Source organism: Nicotiana tomentosiformis, chromosome 9 (genome assembly GCF_000390325.3).
Source record: "Nicotiana tomentosiformis chromosome 9, ASM39032v3, whole genome shotgun sequence".
Lineage (NCBI taxonomy): Eukaryota > Viridiplantae > Streptophyta > Magnoliopsida > Solanales > Solanaceae > Nicotiana > Nicotiana tomentosiformis.
The window spans coordinates 66,495-86,381 of record NC_090820.1 but is presented as its reverse complement, the minus strand read 5'-3'; the positions used below and the strand labels follow the sequence as shown (position 1 = coordinate 86,381).

Sequence of the window (19,887 nt, the reverse complement as noted above, 5' to 3'; positions counted from 1 at the left end):
GTTCCAAGGTTTAAAGGTTAAGTTAAAATACTGACCGGATGTCGACTTGTGTGTAAACGACCCCGAAATAGAGTTTTGATGATTCCAATAACTTTGTATGGTGATTTTGAACTTAGGAGCGTGTCCGAAAAATTATTTGAAAGTCCGTAGTTAAACTAGGTTTGAAATGGCTAAAATAAAAATTTAAGTTTGGAAGTTTGGCCGGGGAGTTGACTTTTTGATATCGGAGTCGGAATCCTGTTTTGAAAATTTTCATAGCTCTATTATGTCATTTATGACTTGTGTGCAAAATTTGAGGTCAATCGGAATTTAATTGATAGGTTTCGGCATCGAATGTAGAAGTTGGAATTCGTTAGCTTTTGTTAAGCTTGATTTGGGGTGTAATTTGTGATTTTAGCGTTGTTTGATGTGATTTGAGGTTTCGACTAAGTTCGTATGATATTTTAGGACTTGTTAGTGTAATTGGTTGAGGTCCCGCGGACCTTGGATGAGTTTCAGATGATTAACGGATCAAAATTTGGACATAAACAGCTGCTGGAATCTTTCTAATGCCTGTATCTGGATTCCTTCATTGCGTTCGCGAGGGGAGTCTCGTGTTCGTGAAGAGAAAATTTAGACTGGCCCATTGTTTTCTTCACGTTCGCGACCGGGGGCACGCATTCGCGAAGGGTCGAGGGGCAAAGCTTCGCGTTCGTGACCGGGGGCACGCGTTTGCGAAGGGTCGAGGGGAAAGGCTACGCATTCGCGGTCGAGGCCTCGCGTTCGTGAAAGGGAAAGCCGGCATGGGAAAAATTGGTCTTCGTGTTCGCGAGACCAGGCTCGCGTTCGCGGAGGAGGAAATCCGGGCAACACAAAAATGTGCTTCGCGAACGCAATGGAGCTGTCGCGTTCGCGATAAGAAAGGCCTGGCCAGAATGTTTAAGATCTGAAAATGAGATTTTTGACGAATTGGAGCTCGAGAAGAGGCGATTTTCGGGAGATTTTTATGAAAAATAATGGGGTAAGTATTCTTAACTCAGTATAGGTCAAATCACCCGAATCCATGGTTGTTTTTAACATTTAATCGGTGAATTAAGTTGGAAAATTTAGAAAACCCTCTTGGTTTTAATTTGAAGATTTGAGGGTCGAGTTGATGTCGGAATTTGGTAAAATTTGTATGATTGGACTCGTGGTTGAATGGGCTTTCGGATTTTATAATTTTTGTCGAGTTCCGAGACGTGGGCTCCACGGGCGATTTTTGAATGCAATTTCGGATTTTTGTTGGAAATTTAGTATTTGCATATGAAATTAATTCCTATAATTTGTATTGACTGAAACAAATTATTTGTGGCTAGATTCGAGGCGTTTAGAGGCCGATTCACGAGGCAAAGGCATTGAAGAATAAAGAATTAGACGGTTTGAGTTAAGTAACATTTCTAAATTTGGTCCTGAGGGTATGAAACCCCGGATTTTATGATATGTGATTGGTTTTGAGGTGACGCACATACTAAGTGACGGGCGTGTGGGCGTGCATCATAGTAATTGTGATATGGTCAATTCCATGGAACTGAGTAGTTGAATAATCTGTTGATATCCGTACATTTTCCACGTATTAGAAAAATCGAACTATAAATCATGTTTAAACCATGTGTTGACACTGTAGGGACCCACAGAAGTCGTGTACATGTTGAACTATCTGCTAAATTGCTATTTTATACTTAGTCACAGTTTTACTTGCACATTACATCTCAGTCTCTATTGTTCATTATTGATGCATCATATCATTGCTGTTTGGACTGCTTATCATGATTTCTGAGAGCCCGAGAAACTGGAGAGATTGATAAGTGAGTGTGGCCGAGGGCCTAATTGTGAGGATATTTATGGGATCGGGCTGGACACCGCAACATGTTTTATTAATTTATGCCATGATTGGCTTGTTATAGCGCTTGGGCTGAATGAGCTCCTCTGGAGTCTATACACACCCCCAGTGAGCGAAGGTACCTACTGAGTGCGAGTGCCGAGTGTCGAGTGCTGGGTGATTGAGAGGAATGAGTGACTGTGAGGAAAGAGTGACTGTGAGGTTGGAGTTAATGGGAGGACGGGGTGACTGTTGCTCTGAGAGGATGCATTGATCAATTATTATTGCACTTCAGCTGTCATATATCACTGTTTTGGAAACTTCTGAAAGACATTATATTTTGTTTCATTTGAACTTGATATGAAAATACTATTTGGTCCTTAAATGTTGAGCTTGAAAGCATGCCTACCTTCTTATGTTAGAAATTACTATAATTGGACTTAGTTGTGAAACTCGTCACTACTTTCAATTCTTTATTTAGTATTGTTACTTGCTGAGTTGGTTATACTCATGCTACACCATATACCTCGTGTGTAGATCCAGGTACTTCTGGACATGGCAGTTGCTAGTTTCTCGGAGTTTTTATCTGTTGGAGATTTTCGAGGAAGCTGTTTGACGTTCGCAGACCTTGACTCTCTTTCCTTTCAGTTTTGTACTGTTCTATATTTTTAGACAGTGTTGTTATTAGTCAGACTTTGTTATCATTAAGATGCTTATGTACTTAATGACACAGGGTTTTGGGAGTGTATTTATTTCCAGTATTTGTGGGATTTTCCCTTAGACTTAATTATTATGTTTTTCGTATTTAAAATAATTTATGATTTATTGAGGTTGTCGGCTTGCCTAGTATTGAGATAGGCTCCATCACGACAGACGTAATTTTGTGTTGTGATAGTTGGTATCAGATCCTAGGTTACATAGGTCTCACGAGTCTTGAGCAGGTTTAGTAGAGTCTTGCGGATCAGTACGGAGACATCTGTACTTATCTTCGAGAGGCTGCCGAATCCTTAGAAAAATTTCACTTTCTTGTAGTCTATTATCTCACAAATGGTGAGGACGCGTACTACCGGATCAGATTGTCAGCCACCAGTGCCACCAGAGGTCGTGGCCGTGGTAGAGGCCGGGGCCGAGGTAGAGGTTGAGGTGTAGCTCATACAATAGTTGGAGTAGCACATGTAGAACTACTAGTTGCTCCATCTCAGGAGCAGATTCCAGATATAATTGACACGTTGGGGCCAACTTAGGCACCAGTTGTGCCTATTGTGATTCCAGGCCTTCAGGAGGCTCTAACACAGATATTGACTGTTTGCACTGGCCTTACTCAGGTGGTTTTGGTTCAGGCCGCACCAGCCACTTCTCAGGCCTGGGGAGGTACTCATACCCCTATTGCCTGTACTCCAGAGCAGGTAGTGCAGGGACTTCAGATACCGGGGGCACTACCAGCCCAACCGGTTGTAGCTGCTCAGGCCCTAGCAGTCCCCGTTATGGATGATAATGAGCAGAGGAGACTTGAGAGATTTGGGAGGCTTCGACCTCCATCATTTAGCGATGTTGAGTCAGAAGATGCTCAGGGTTTTCTGGATAAGTGCCAGCAGATGCATCGGACAGTGGGTATTCTAGAGACCAATGGCGTCTCGTTCACTACTTTTCAATTTTCTGGGACTGCTTTCAGATGGTGGGAGGCTTATAAGAGGCGCATGCCGGTCGGTGCAGTGCCACTTACATGGCAAGAGTTCTCTGTTCTCCTTTTGGAAAAGTTCGTACCGCAGTCTCACAGGGAGGAGCTGCGTAGACAGTTTGAGCAGCTTCGGCAGGATGGCATGTCTGTGACCCAGTATGAGATGAGGTTTTCTGATGTCATGACCCGAAATTCCCACCTTCGGACCGTGATGGCTCCTAACATTTCACTTGCTAGGCAAATCAACGTTATAATAATATTATCCATTTACAAAACAATTTCTAAATTTATTAATAACAAAGAACAAATGCGGAAGTAAAGTCTCAAATGTAGTGAATAATACATAAAAAAAACAACGGTATCTAAATACCATCCCAGAATTGGTTTCACAAGTGCACGACCTTATAGAATAATACAAATAAAGGTCTGAATAAAATAAAGTTGTTTGGAAATAAACACACAGCAGAAGTAAAATAGACGGGGACTTCAGAACTGCGGACGCCAATGCAGTTATACCTCAAGTCTCCTCTAGGTAGCTGATATCCGAGAAAGTCTACGGTACGCCGCTGGGACCAACTCCGAAATCTGCACAAGAAGTGCAGAGTGTAGTATCAGTACAACCGACCCCATGTACTGGTAAGTGCTGAGCCTAACCTCGACGAAGTAGTGAAGGGGCTAAGGCGGGTCACTTACATTAACCTGTACGCAATATTAGTAACAATAATAAATAATATAAATAAATCAGGTAACTCATTTATAATAATTGAAGCCAATTCAGCAGTCGTAACCAATTATCATTTCCATCAAATCTGTTTCAGAGTGCAACCCGCTCTCACAGCATATTCACATTCAATTCTGTTGCAGCGTGCAACCCGCTCTCCCAATATATTCCTTTTAATCAAGCCTGTCATATATTTATTTCAATCAAGTATATATAGGCTTTTTAATAAGTCTGTTGCGGCGTGTAACCCGATCCTCCAATATATCCATTTCAATCAATTTTGTTGCGGCGTGCAACCCGATCCTCCAATATATCCATTTACCAATTCTTATAGAAGAAATTTTCCCAATAAATGCAATAATTAATATAAAATTATAAGACAACAAGCATACAATAATTATGATTTAATTATAAAACAAACAATGACAAATAGCAAATTATTATGGAAATCAGGGAGAAAATAGGCATTTTAATATTTAATATGCTAAATGTTAAATAACAATTCAAACACATAATTCAAATAGCATGTAACAATTAATGCAGGAATTCAAGAATTAATATTTGACAAAGAATAGGAGAGAAATAATTATTATAATAATTAATTTATGATTTAAAATAATTTATGATTTTTCAAGTAAGCAGGCAAACAATTAATTTAAATTTATCTCCAAAAGCTTCAAATCTATTCATAAACAATTCAATATACTCAATACGAATCATAGGAATTAATTCCATATGAATTTACTAATTTTTCGGATAAACATATGAAATTCATTAAAATATTCGACAGTGGGACCCACGTCTCAAATATCGAAAAACCTTACGAAATCCGAACACCCGTTCCGATACGAGTCCAACCATACAAAATTTATCAATTTCCGATGTCAAATGGACCATCAAATCTTAAATTTTTATTTTTGGAAGATTTTATTAAAAAACTGATTTTTCTTCCATAAATTCATGGATTCATGATTTAAATGAGTATGAAATCATGAAATATAATCAATATAGGATAAGGAACACTTACCCCAATGTTTTTCGTGAAAATCGCCCAAGAATCGCCATACCGAGCTCAAAAATTGAAAAGAGTTGAAAATGGGTCGAAACCCCATTTCGAGAACTTAAGTTCCGTTTTTGGGACTTTTACTCATCGCGATCGAGGAAATTCGTTCGCGATCGCGTAAAACAACTTTTGTCCAAGTTCATTTTGCTCTTCGCGATCGCGGGATTGGCTTCGCGATCACGAAGCACATTTTGGTTGCCCAGACTTTTAACTCTACGCGATCGCATAAATGCTCATGCGATCACGGAGTATATTTTTCCAGCCTTACGCGATCACGTACTTACTTGTGCGATCGCGTAGCACAATTGACGTGCCTAGCTTCTGCCTTCCTTCCTTCTACGCGATCGCAGCTGGTCCCTTGCGTTCGCAGTGCACTGGGAGTTTACCTTCCGCAATCGCGTGCCTATCTTCGCGAACATGAAGGGTAAAACTCACTATTTACAATTTCCTCTTCGCGATCGCGAAGCACAATGCACCAGATGACAACAGAAGCTCAAAAACCAAATTTTCTAAGTTCAAAATTATCTCGTAGCCTATCCGAAACTCACCCGTGCCCTCGGGGCTCCAAACCAAACATGCACACAAGTCCTAAAATATCATACGAACTTGCTCGCACGATCAAATCGCCAAAATAACACCTAGAACTACGAATCAGACACCAAATCAAAGAAAATTTTTAAGAAAACTTTAAAACTTATATTTTTACAACTGGACGTCCGAATCACGTCAAATCAACTCCGATTCTCACCAAATTTGGCAGACAAGTCATAAATATTATAATGGACCTATACCGCGCTCTGGAACCAAAATACGAACCCGAGGTCAATAAATCTAATATCAGTAATTTCTTTAAAATCATTAAGCTTTCAAGCTTTTAAATTTTCATAAATATTCCATATCTCGGGCTAGGGACCTCGGAATTCGATTCCGGGATACGCCCAAGTCCCAAATCACAATACGGACCTAGCGGTATTGTCAAAACACTGATCCGGATCCGTTTGCTCAAAATATTGACCAAAGTCAACTCAGTTGAGTTTTTAAGCTCTATTTCACATTTTAATTCATTTTTCACATAAAAACTTTCCGAAAAATTGTACGGACTGCGCACGCAAGTCGAGGAATGATAAATGATGCTTTTTGAGATCTTAGAATACATAATTACTTATTAAATTTAAAGATGACATTTTGGGTCATTACATTCTCCACCTCTAAAACAAACATTCGTCCTCGAACGCAGTTAAAAAAAAGTACCTGAGCTGATGAATAAGTGTGGAAATTTACTCCGCATGTCCGATTCGGACTCCCAGGTAGATGCCTCTACCGGCTGACCTCTCCATTGCACCCAAACTGAAGGATAACTCTTAGACCTCAACTGTCAGACCTGCTAGGCTAGAATAGCCACCGGCTCCTCCTTTTAAGTCAAATCTTTATCCAATTGGATTGAGCTGAAATCTAACACATGGGATAGGTCACCATGATATTTTCAGAGCATAGACACATGGAACACCGGATGACCGCTGATAAACTAGGTGGTAATGCAAGCCTGTAGGCTACTTCACCCACCCTTTCAAGAATTTCAAAGGGTCCGATATACCTAGGGCTCAACTTGCCCTTCTTTCCAAACCTCATTACACCTTTCATAGGTGAAACCCGAAGCAATATTCTTTCTCCTACCATGAATGCAATATCACGAACTTTTCAGTCGGCATAACTCTTTTGCCTAGACTGAGCTGTGCGAAGTCGATCCTGAATAATTTTGACCTTATCTAATGTTCCTTAGGTCATTTTCTAGTGTCCGGATAAATTTTAGGCGGTCGGAATCAAGGGTCCCGGGACCACACGGAAGGCGTGGTCTATAGCATACGAAAATCTAGAAATATGGCGGAATTCCTATTTTATGGCCGTAAAATGCCAAAATAATAGGAACGGTCAGTCAATCAATGAGGAACGGTCATCGCGGGTCGTTGACCAATGTTCCTTAGGTCATTTTCTATTGTTCAGATAAATTTTAGGCGGTCCGGAACTGGGGGCACGGGCCCAGACGGAAGGCAAGGGCTACAACACACGAAAATATGGGAATTAGGCCGACTTCTCGTTTTATGGCCCTAAAACGCTAAACAATGAGGAACGATCATGGAAGGTCAGTGACCAATGTACCTTAGGTCGTTTTATATTGTCCGGATAAGTTTTAGGCAGTTCGGGTCAGGGGGCCCGTGCCCACGCAGAAGGCGTGGGCTACAACACACAAAAATATGGGAATCAGGCCGAGTTTTTGTTTTATGGCTCTAAATTTGCAAACAATGATGAACGGTCTGGCGGGTCGGTGACAAATGTTTCTTAGGTCATTTTTGACGGTTCGAATAAATTTTAGGCGGTCCACATCTAGGGTCCCGGGCCCATGCGAAAGGCATACGCTATAGTACACAAAAACGACCTTGGTCACCGACCCGCCACGTCCGGGGCCCCGGGCCGAGTTCTCATTTTATAGCCCTAAAACGCTAAAGAATGAGGAACGATCATGGAAGGTAAGTGGACAATATTCCATAGGTTATTTTCTATTGTTCGGATAAAGTTTAGTCGGTCAGGATCTTGGGGCCCAAGCCCACGCGGATGGCGTGGGCTATAGCACAAGCAAATATGTGAATCGGGCCATATTCTCATTTTATGTCCCTAAAACGCTAAAACATGAGAAGCGGTCATGGCGGGTGGGTGGCCAATGTTCCTTAGGTCATTTTCAATTGTCCATATAAATTTTAGGCGGTCCGGGTTTGGGGGGCCGTTCCCATGCGAAAGGCGTGTGCTATACACACGATAATATGATAATTGGGTCGAGTTCTCATTTGATAGACCTAAAATGCTAAAGAATGAGGAACGGTCATGGCAGGTCGATGGCCAATGATCCTTAGGTCATTTTCTATTATCCGGATAAATTTTAGGCGGTCAGAATCCAGGGTACCGGGCCCACACGGAAGGTGTGGGCTATACCATACGAAATTATGGGAATTGGGCTGAGTTTTCGTTTTGTTGCCCTAAAATGCCAAACAATGAGGAGCAGTCATGGCAGGTCGTTGATCAATGTTTCTTAAGTCATTTTGCGATTGTCCAGATAACCTTTATGCGGTCTGGGTCCAGGTGCCCTGGCCCACGCAGAAGGCGCGGGATATAGCACACAAAAATATGAGAATCGGGCCGAGTTCTCGTTTTAAAGCGCTAAAATGCCAAACAATGAGGAACGGTTATGGTAGGTCGTTGACCAATGTTTCTTAGCCCATTTACGATCGTCCTGATAAATTTTAGGTGGTCCGGGTCCAGGTGCACTGGCCCACGCGTAAGGCGTGAGATATAGCACCCAAAAATATGAGAATCAGGCTGAGTTCTCGTTTTATAACCCTAAAACGCTAAAACATGAGGAACGATCATGGCTGTTTGTTGACCAATGTTTCTTCGCCCATTTTCGATTATCTGGATAAATATTATGCGGTCGGGGTCTAGAGGCCCTGGCCTCCCGCGGAACGCGTGGGATATAGCACACGAAAATATGAGAATCGGGTCGAGTTCTCGTTTTATAGCCCTAAAAGTCTAAACAATGAGGAACGGTCATCGCGGGTTGTTGTCCAATGTTCCTTAGGTCATTTTCTATTGTTCGGATAAATTTTAGGCTGTCCGGATCTGGGGGCCCGGGCCCAAGCGGAAGGCAAGGGCTATAACACATGAAAATATGGGAATCAGGCACACTTCTCGTTGTATGGCCCTAAAAACGCTAAACAATGAGGAACGATTATGGAAGGTCAATGACCAATGTACCTTAGGTCGTTTTCTATTATCCGGATAAGTTTTAGGCGGTTCGGGTTAGGGGGCCCGTGCCCACGCGGAAGGCGTGGGCTACAACACACAAAAATATGGGAATCAGGCCGAGTTTTTGTTTTATGGCTCTAAATTTGCAAACAATGATGAACGGTCTGGCGGGTCGGTGACCAATGTTTCTTAGGTCATTTTTGACGGTTCGAATAAATTTTAGGCGGTCCACGTCCGGGGGCCCGGGCCCATGCGAAAGGCGTGCGCTATAGCACACGAAAACGACCTTGGTCACCGACCCGCCACGTCCGGGGGCCCGGGCCGAGTTCTCGTTTTATAGCCCTAAAACGCTAAAGAATGAGGAACGATCATGGAGGGTCAGTGGCCAATGTTCCATAGGTCATTTTCTATTATCCGGATAAAGTTTAGGCGGTCCGGATCTTGGGGCCCAAGCCCACGCGGAAGGCATGGGCTATAGCACAAGCAAATATGCGAATCGGGCCATATTCTCATTTTATGTCCCTAAAACGCTAAAACATGAGAAACAGTCATGGCGGGTGGGTGACCAATGTTCCTTAGGTCATTTTCAATTGTCCATATAAATTTTAGGCGGTCCGGGTTTGGGGGGACATTCCCACGCGAAAGGCGTGTGCTATACACACGATAATATGATAATTGGGTCGAGTTCTCATTTGATAGACCTAAAATGCTAAAGAATGAGGAACGGTCATGGCAGGTCGATGGCCAATGATCCTTAGGTCATTTTCTATTATCCGGATAAATTTTAGGCGGTCAGAATCCAGGGTACCGGGCCCACACGGAATGTGTGGGCTATACCATACGAAATTATGGGAATTGGGCTGAGTTTTCGTTTTGTTGCCCTAAAATGCCAAACAATGAGGAGCAGTCATGGCAGGTCGTTGATCAATGTTTCTTAAGTCATTTTGCGATTGTCCAGATAACCTTTATGCGGTCTGGGTCCAGGTGCCCTGGCCCACGCAGAAGGCGCGGGATATAGCACACAAAAATATGAGAATCGGGCCGAGTTCTCGTTTTAAAGCGCTAAAATGCCAAACAATGAGGAACGGTTATGGCAGGTCATTGACCAATGTTTCTTAGCCCATTTACGATCGTCCTGATAAATTTTAGGTGGTCCGGGTCCAGGTGCGCTGGCCCACGCGTAAGGCGTGAGATATAGCACCCAAAATATGAGAATCAGGCTGAGTTCTCGTTTTATAACCCTAAAACGCTAAAACATGAGGAACGATCATAGCTGATCGTTGACCAATGTTTCTTCGCCCATTTTCAATTATCCGGATAAATTTTAGGCGGTCAGGGTCTAAAGGCCCTGGCCTCCCGCGGAACGCGTGGGATATAGCACATGAAAATATGAGAATCGGGCCGAGTTCTCGTTTTATAGCCCTAAAACGCTAAAAAACGAGGAAAGGTCATTGCGGGTAATTGATCAATGTTCCTTAGGTTATTTTCTATTATCCGGATAAATTTTAGGTGGTTCGAGTCTCGAGGCCCGGGCCCCCAGTCCCACTCGGAAGGCGTGGGCTATAGCACACGAAAATATAGGAATCGAGACAAGTTCTCATTTTATGTCCCTAAAATACCAAACAAAGAGGAACGATCATGCCGGGCTGATGACCAATGTTCCTTAGGTTGGTTTTAATTGTCCTGATAAATTTTAGGCTGTCCGGGTCTGGGGGTTTGGGTCCACGTGGAAGGCGTGGGCTATAGCATTTGAAATTCTTGGAATCAGGCGGAATGATAGTTTTATGACCGAAAACGCCAAAGAAAGAATAAATGTCATGCATGGACCATCCTTATGGTTCCTTAGGTTGTGTTTGATATCCTAGAAAAAAATTAGGCTATTCGAGTACGGGGTCCCGGGCCCATGCGGAAGGCATGGTCTATAACACACGAAAATATGGGAATCAGGCCGAATTCCAGGTTTATTAGCGTAAAACGACAACAAACGAGTAACGGTCATAGCAGGGCAGTGACTATGGTTCCTTAGGTCATGTATTACGTCCAAAAAAAATAAAGCGATACGGTTTTGAGGGCTCGGGCCCATGAGGAAGGCGTGGTCTATAACATACGAAAATCTAGAAATCTGGCGGAATTCCTATTTTATGGCCATAAAACACCAAAATAATAAGAATGGTCAGTCAATCAATGAAGAACAGTCATGGAGGGTCGGTGACCAATGTTTCTTAGGTTATTTTTCGATGGTTAGGGTAAATTTTAGGCGGTCCGGGTACAGGGGCCCGAGCCCACGCGGAAGGCGTGGGATATAGCACACAAAAATATAAGAATCGGGTCGAGTTCTCATTTTATAGCCCTAAAAGGCTAAACAATGAGGAACGATCATCGCGGGTCATTGACTAATGTTCCTTAGGTCATTTTCTATTATCCAGATAAATTTTAGGATTTCCGAGTCCGGGAATCGCGCCCATGCGAAAGACGTGGGCTACAGTACACGAAAATATAGAAATCGGGACAAGTTATCATTTTATTGCCCTAAAATACCAAAAATAGAGGAACGATCATGGCGGGTAAATATGTTCCTTAGGTCGTTTTCAATTGTTCATATAAAGTTTAGGCGGTTCGGGTCCGAGGGCCCTGGCCCAAGCGTAAGGTGTGGGCTATAACACACAAAAATATGAGAATCGGGCCGACTTCTCATTTTATCGCCCTAAAACACTAAAACATGAGGAACGTTCATGGCTGGTCGGTGAAAAATATTCCTTAGGTCATTTTCAATTATTAGAATAAATATTTGGCAGCTTGGGTCGGGGGACCCGGGCCCATGCAAAAGGCGTGGGCTATAGCATACGAAAATATGAAAATCGGGCCGAGTTCTCCTTTTATAGCCCTAAAACGCTAACAATGAGGAACGTTCATGGCTGGTCAGTGACCAATATTCCTTAGGTCATTTTTTATTGTCTGGATAAATTTTAGGCGGTCCGAATTCGAGGGCCCGGGCTCACGCGGAAGGCGTGGGCTATAACACACGAAAATATGGGAATTGGGCCGAGTTCTCGATTTATGGCCCTAAAACGCTAAACAATGAGGAACGATCATGGAAGGTCAGTGATCAATGTTCCTTAGGTAGTTTTATATTGTCCAGATAAACTTTAGACGGTTCGGGTCAGGGGGCCTGTGCCCACGCAGAAGGCGTGGAATACAACACACAAAAATATGGGAATCAGGCCGAGTTTTTGTTTTATGGCTCTAAATTTGCAAACAATGATGAACGGTATAGCGGGTTGGTGACCAATGTTTCTTAGGTCATTTTCGATGGTCCGAATAAATTTTAGGCGGTTCACGTCCTGGGACCCGGGTCCATGCGAAAGGCGTGCGCTATAGCACATGAAAATATGAGAATCGGGTCGAGTTCTCGTTTTATAGCCCTAAAACGCTAAAGAATGAGGCACGGTCATGGCGGGTCAGTGGCAAATGTTCCTTAGGTCATCTTCTATTGTCCGGATAAATTTTAGGTGGTCCGGATCTAGGGGCCCGTTCCCACGCGGAAGGCATGGGTTATATAACACACGAAAATATGAGAATCGGGCCGAGTTCTCATTTTATAACTAAAACGCTAAACAATGAGGAACGGTCATGGAGGGTCAAAGGACAATGTTCCTTAGGTTATTTTCTATTGTCCGGATAAATTTTAGGTTTTTCGGGTATGGGGGCCCGGGCTCACATGGAAGGCGTACGCTATAGCACACGAAAATATAAGAATCAGGACGAGTTCTCGATTTATGGCCTTAAAATGCTAAAAATGAGGAATGATCATGGAGGGTCTGTGACCAATGTTCCTTAGGTCATTTTCTATTGTCCGGATAAATTTTAGGCGGTCCAGATCCTGGGGCCTGGGCCCACGCGGAAGGCGTGGGCTATAGCACCAGCAAATATGCGAATCGGGCCATGTTCTGATTTTATGGCCCTAAAACGCTAAAATATGAGGAGCGGTCATGGAGGGTCGGTGACCAATGTTCCTTAGGTCATTTTCAATTGTCCGTATAAATTTTAGGCAATTTGGGTTCAGGGGCACGGGTCGGTGACCGAGTTCTCATTTTATAGACCTAAAACGCTAATGACTGAGGAACAGTCATGGAGGGTCGGTGGCCAATGTTCCTTAGGTCATTTTCTATTGTCCGAATAAATTTTAGGCGGTCGGAATCTAGGGTCCCGGGCCCACACGGAAAGCGTGGGCTATACCATACGAAATCATGGGAATCGGGCAGAGTTTACGTTTTGTATCCCTAAAATGCCAAACAATGAGGAACGGCCATGGCAGGTCGTTGACCAAAGTTTATTAGGTCATTTTGTGATTGTCCAGATAAATTTCATGCGGTCTGGGTCCAGGTTCCCTAGCCCACGCAGAAGGCGTGGGATATAACACACAAAAATATGAGAATCAGGCTGAGTTCTCGTTTTAAAGCGCTAAAATGCCAAACAATGAGGAACGGTTATGGTAGGTTATTGACCAATATTTCTTAGCCCATTTACGATTGTCCGTATAAATTTTAGGCGGTACGGGTTTAGAGGCCCGGGCCCACACGGATGGGTGTGGGATATAGTACATAAAAATATGAGAATCGGGCTGAGTTCTCGTTTTATAGCCCTAAAAAGCTAAAAATGAAGAATGGTCATGGTGGGTCGTTGACCAATGTTCCTTAGGTCATTTTATATTGTTCGAATAAATTTTAGGCGGTCCGTATCTCGGGTCTTGGGCCCACGGTCCCACGCGGAAGGCGTGGGCTATAGCACACAAAAATATGGGAATTGGGACAAGTTCTCATTTTATGCCACTAAAATACCAAAACAAAAGAGGAACGGTCATGGCGGGTCGACGACCAATGTTCTTTAGGTCGTTTTTAATTGTCCGTATAAATTTTTGGCGGTTTGGGGAATTGTGCCCACGCGGAAGGCGTGGTCTATAGCACATGAACTTCTGGGAATCAGGCATAATGATATGTTTATGAACGAAAATGCCAAAAAAGAGGAAATGTCATGCATGGGTGGTGACTATGGTTCCTTAGGACATGTTTGATGTCCTAGAAAAAAAATTAGGCGATTCAAGTCTGGTGTCCCGGGCCCACGCGGAAGGCATGGTCTATAGCACACAAAAATCTTGGAATCAAGCCGAATTCAAGTTTTATTAGCGTAAAACTCCAAAAAATGAGGAACGGTCATAGCGGGGCAGTGACTATGGTTCCTTAGGTCGTGTATTATGTCCAGAAAAAATTTAAAATGATCCGGGTTCGGGGGATCTGGCCATACGGAAGGAGTGGTAAAGCATACAAAAATCTGGAAATTAGGCAGAATTCCTGCTTTATGGTTTTAAAACGCCAAAATAATAGGAACGGTCAGTCAATCAATGAGGAACGGTTATGGTGGGTCGATGAACAATGTTTGTTAGGTAATTTACGATGGTCCAGATAAATTTTTGGCGGTCCGGGTCCAAGGGCCCGGGCCCACACGGAAGGCGTGGGATATAACACACAAAAATATGAGAATCGGGCCGAGATCTCATTTTATAGCCCAAAAAGGATAAACAATGAGGAACGGTCATGGCGGTTCGTTGACCAATATTCCTTAAGTCATTTTCTATTATCTGGATAAATGTTAGGATTTTCGGGTCTGGGGACCTGGCCCACGCGGAAGACGTGGGCTATAGCACACGAAAATATGGAAATCGGGACAAGTTCTCATTTTATGGCCCTAAAATACGAAAAAAGAGGAACAGTCATGGCAGGTCAATGACGAATGTTCCTTAGGTCATTTTCAATTATCCGAATAAATTTTAGGCAGTTCGGGTTAGGGGGCCTGGGCCCACTCGTAAGGTGTGGGCTATAGCACACAAAAATATGAGAATCACTCTGAGTTCTTGTTTTATGGCCCTAATCACTAAAAAATGAGGAACAATCATGGTTGGTCGGTGAATCATATTCCTTAGGTCATTTCCAATTATCAGGATAAATTTTAGGCGGTTGGGGTCAGGGGGCCCGAGCCCACGCGAAAGGTGTGGGCTATAGCATACGAAAATATGAAAATCAGGTAGAGTTCTCGTTTTATAGCCCTAAAACACTAATCAATGAGGAACTGCCATGGTGGGTCAGTGACCAATATTCCTTAGTTCATTTTCTATAGTTCGGATAAATTTAAGGCGGTCTGGATCCGGGGGCCCGGGCCCACGCCGAAGGTGTGGGCTATAAATGTCATGGGTTGCTTTCCATCATTGACCCATGACCTCTTGGACGCACCCCGTGGCGTCCTGGCAAGCCTCCCAATGCCTAGCGCCACGGTCGGCCCCGTGGTCTCGACAACGCCAAGTGACAAGCATGCATGTGCCTTTGTCGCCCCACCGATAATCTTTGCCAATGCCCAGCAGCTAGCAAAGGCCAGCAGTGCCGCGCGCACAAACCATCATGTTTCCAATAGTGCCGCGCACACAGACAATGCCACGTGCACAGATCCTATGCCAAGCACCAGCACCGAGCCACAGGAAGATCCAAATAGTGCCTCGCGAGCCGACAGCAATACGCGCAGTCCCTGATGCTCAAGACAAAATTGCTGCCATCGTACTTGCTTCTACCTTGTAGAAGACTAAGTCCTTTTCATTGTAATTATAGAGTAGTTTTACATCATTTTATTTCAGTGTGCTTTTACAACTTTCATAGGTCAACTCATGTAACTTTGGTTTATTTTTTAAGCATTATTAAGGGGGACCAAAGCATTCAAACATTCAAGCAATCAATCATTTCTCTGTACTTGTGTCTCTCCCCCCGACTCCGTATAGCATTTTGTAATAGCTTTCATCATCATCAATACAATCAGCTTTCATCATCAATTGCTCATTTTTGCTGCTCAATTGCTTACGACATTGGTTTTCCCGTACGACACTGACAATCTAGTCTACTGTACGGAGGGGACCTCAATTGGCGGACAACAACCACACTGACATCAGTTACTTAGCCTTACGTCGCCCTTCCAAGGAACTTCAGGAAGGCGCCGCGTAACAATTGGTATTAGAGACTAACCTCGACATCGGATGAGGGGACACACATTGCCATCACCACAATTTCTGACCATGGTGAATTATGGGGATCACATCACAGTTCCCAAAGAGACGGTTGACGTACTACGACCCATTGTGGATACGGTGCCTGATCTAAAAACTAGCCTAGTGCAACGGTTGAACGACCTGGATCGCAGAATGCAACAAGCCGAAGTTGGCATAACAAACATCAGTCGCGACTCTGAGGAAGATCGGCATATGACAGTCGTCGAGGCAGCCGAAATTCATGGCAAATTCAAGGACCTCCAACAGGAGTGTGCCGAGGATTTAGCCCACCGTGACCTAGAGGCAGACAGACTGACTGCCATGCATCAAACCATAGGCAACTTGATAGGCCAGCTCAATGTTGTCAATGCTACCCTTCAAAGCCTGCTCAAAGGAGGCGAAAAGCAAAATCATGGGTGCCATGAACATTGCCCCTACGCCACAAAAGCTGAAAATTTCGGAGCCAAAGCTATACAACGGAGCTCGGGATGCTTCTAAAGAAGTGGAAAATTTCATCTTCGACATCGAACAAGACTTCGATGCCGTAGGATAATTGGAAGAAGCCAAAAAGGTAGCAACTGCTGCCATTAATCTTCAGGGTGATGCTAAACTCTGGTGGCAAGACAAATACGAATCCATCAGGGCCGGTGAAGATACTTTCAACACATGGGCAGAACTAAAGGTAGCCATATGCCTGCAGTTCTTCCCTGAAAATAGGGAATACAATGCACGGAGAAAGCTACGTGAGCTCCGCCAGACCAAGTCAGTGCGGGATTACATGCGAGATATGGGGGACAAAGACAAATTGTTCGCTTTCATAGAAGGTTTGAAACCTTATGCTCGTATGGAGCTGCAAAGACAACGGGTAGATACCTTGCCCAAGGCAATCCAAGCTGCAGAATGCCTTGGGGATTATCACATGGAAACTCAGAAGGATAGGCCTCAGCCGCCTATTCGAGGGGGATACAACGGGAGCCAACCTAGCAACGGTGGCCCTAACAGAAATGGAGGAGATCGAAGTGCATCCAAATCTAAGACTCCTTCTTCAAGCAGCAACAGTGCTGCATCAGTCAACAACAATAATGGGAGAAAGCCCCCTTCTGAATGCCGTCATTGCGGCGGGGAACATTGGAACAATCAATGTCCCAATACACAGATCAATGCTCAATATACTATTGAAGATGATTCAGATCCTGACGACTCAGACCACGCAAAGCAAGTAGGTACCTTCAACGCATTTGTTGGCTCTATTCATAATACCTTAGCGGGAACTAGTGCTGGTAACCCTAAGAAGAATGCATGCCCAATCACCAAGAAAGGGAAAGAAAACGCGGATGAAAGGCCTCCCACCACACAAAAGAGGACCTTAATGTTCGTCGACATGAAAGTAAACAGCAAACCTATTCGGGAATTGATAGACACGGGTGCTACCCACAACTACTTGGCCTCAACTCAGGTGTAGTGCCTCGGTCTAGCGGTGAAAAAGAGTAGGTGTCGTGTCAAGGCTATCAACTCTCCATCTTAGCCAGTGAGTGGAATAGCCAAAGTAGTGACAATGAAGCTTGGCCCATACAAGGGAATGTTCAACCTACGTATAGCTATCATCGATGATTTCGAACTGATAGTGGGATTGGAATTCCTTTGGAAAACCAACACCATCCCGGTACCATATTCCAACATGCTCCTAATGATGGGAGACAACGGGGCCAAACCCCACACCATACCATGCATACCCATAAAGATGGCCGCTGAAAACATCTCGGCCATGCAGTCAAAGAAGGGAATCAAAAGACCTGAACCTATGGTTCCGGCTGCCCCTAACATTATCAATCAAACATCATATCATCGACGTCCAACAACTCATGGAGCCCCTCAGTGTGTGAAGACTTGTCAAGCATGCCAAAAGGACAAGTTGGATTGCTCAGCACAAGTGGGATTCTTGTTGCCGCTACCTGTCCTACAGAGACCTTGGGAAAGCATTTCCCTGAATTTCATCACAGGATTACCCAAGGTCGGGAATCTTGCAACCATCTTGGTGGTAGTAGACCGATTTTCCAAGTATGCTACCTTCATAGCAGCCCCACAAAACATATCGGCAGAAGATACAACTCGACTTTTCTTCTCTCATATTGTCAAATATTGGGGAATGCCCAAAGACATCATTAGTGACTGCGACTCACGCTGCACTAGCAAATTTTGGAACCATATCTTCAGTTGCCTCGGATCCAAATTGAGTCATAACTCAAACTTCCATCAACAAGAAGATGTCCAGATAGACCGGTTCAATGACATGCTGGAGGAATATCTCTGCCAATTTGCAACCGGGTCACAAACAAATTGGGTGAAGCTTCTGGATGCTACTCAACTGTGTTTCAATTCACAAAAGTGCTCCAGCACAAACAAAAACGCTTTTAAAATTGTTACCGGAAAGCAACTGCTACTCCCACAAATAGCTAATGCACCAAATATGCCATCATCGCCTCGTGCTGCCAGTTTCTCAAAACAATGGGAGCAAACTTTGGAAATAGTGCAGAGCTATCTTGTCAAAGCCTAAGACCGGGCAATGGGGTATGCTGAACAAAACCTTCACTTTGCCCAACATCAAGCACGGGAAAAGTGATGGTAAGAACCCCGAGGCGGAACTTGTTTGCAATGAGGATCCATGACCCTCGCCTATTGCAAAGATACATCAGACCCTTTTCCATTGAAAGGCGCATCGGGAAATCCACATACCAGCTGAACACACCAGCCTGGTGGAAAATCAATCAAGTGTTCCATGTGAGCCGCCTCAGAGCATTTCAGAAATACATGGAAGATCATTCATAAAAACACCTCACAAGATCGAGGGGAACAGACCTCCCAGCCAATAAGAGCCTGACCAATCATCATCCTGCAGGTAAGGCTCCGAGGACGTCACCAACTCAGGTGAGGGAGAATGTCATGGGCTATTTTCCATCATCGACCCATGACCCCTTGGACGCGCCCCGTGGCGTCCTGACAAGCCTCCCAACACCTAGTGCCACGGTCGGCCCCGTGGTCTCGGCAGCGCCAAGTGACAAGCATGTATGTGCCTCTGTCACCCCACCGATAATCATTGCCAGCTCCCAACAACTAGCAAAGGCCAATAGTACCGCGCGCATAGACAATGTCACGCGCACAGACCATCTTGTTTCCAATAGCGCCACACGCACAGACAATGCCACGCGCGCAGATCCTATGCCAAGCGCCAACGCCCAGCTGCATGTAGATCCAAATAGTGATGCACGTGCTGACAGCAATGCGCACGCAGACCCTGATGCTCAAGATAAAGTTGCTGCCATAGGACTTGCTTCTAACTTGTAGAAGACTAAGTCCTTTTCATTGTAATTATAGAGTAGTTTTACATCATTTTATTTCAGTGTGCTTTTACAGCTATCATAGGTCAACTCATGTAACTTTGGTTTATTTCTTTTAAGCATTATTAAGGGGGACCAAAGCATTCAAACATTCAAGCAATCAATTATTTCTCTGTACTGGTGTCTCTCCCCCTGACACCGCATAACATTTTGAAATAGCTTTCATCATCATCAATACAATCAGCTTTCATCATCAATTGCTCATTTCCGCTGATCAATTGCTCACAACATTGGTTTTACCGTACGACACTGACAATATAGTCTAGCGTACAGAGGGGACCCCAATTGGCGGACAACAACTGCACTGACATCGG

The 19,887-nt window shown here is 44.0% G+C and overlaps 1 protein-coding gene across 1 annotated transcript; it reads left to right on the top strand.

Moving 5' to 3' along the window:
- The first annotated feature begins 3,321 nt into the window (after positions 1-3,321).
- LOC138899512 (uncharacterized) lies at positions 3,322-17,640 on the top strand. The gene is made up of 2 exons (XM_070186035.1): positions 3,322-3,683; positions 16,821-17,640. The coding sequence occupies exons 1-2, from the start codon at positions 3,322-3,324 to the stop codon at positions 17,638-17,640; spliced, it is 1,182 nt and encodes a 393-aa protein (XP_070042136.1).
- Positions 17,641-19,887: the final 2,247 nt, after the last annotated feature.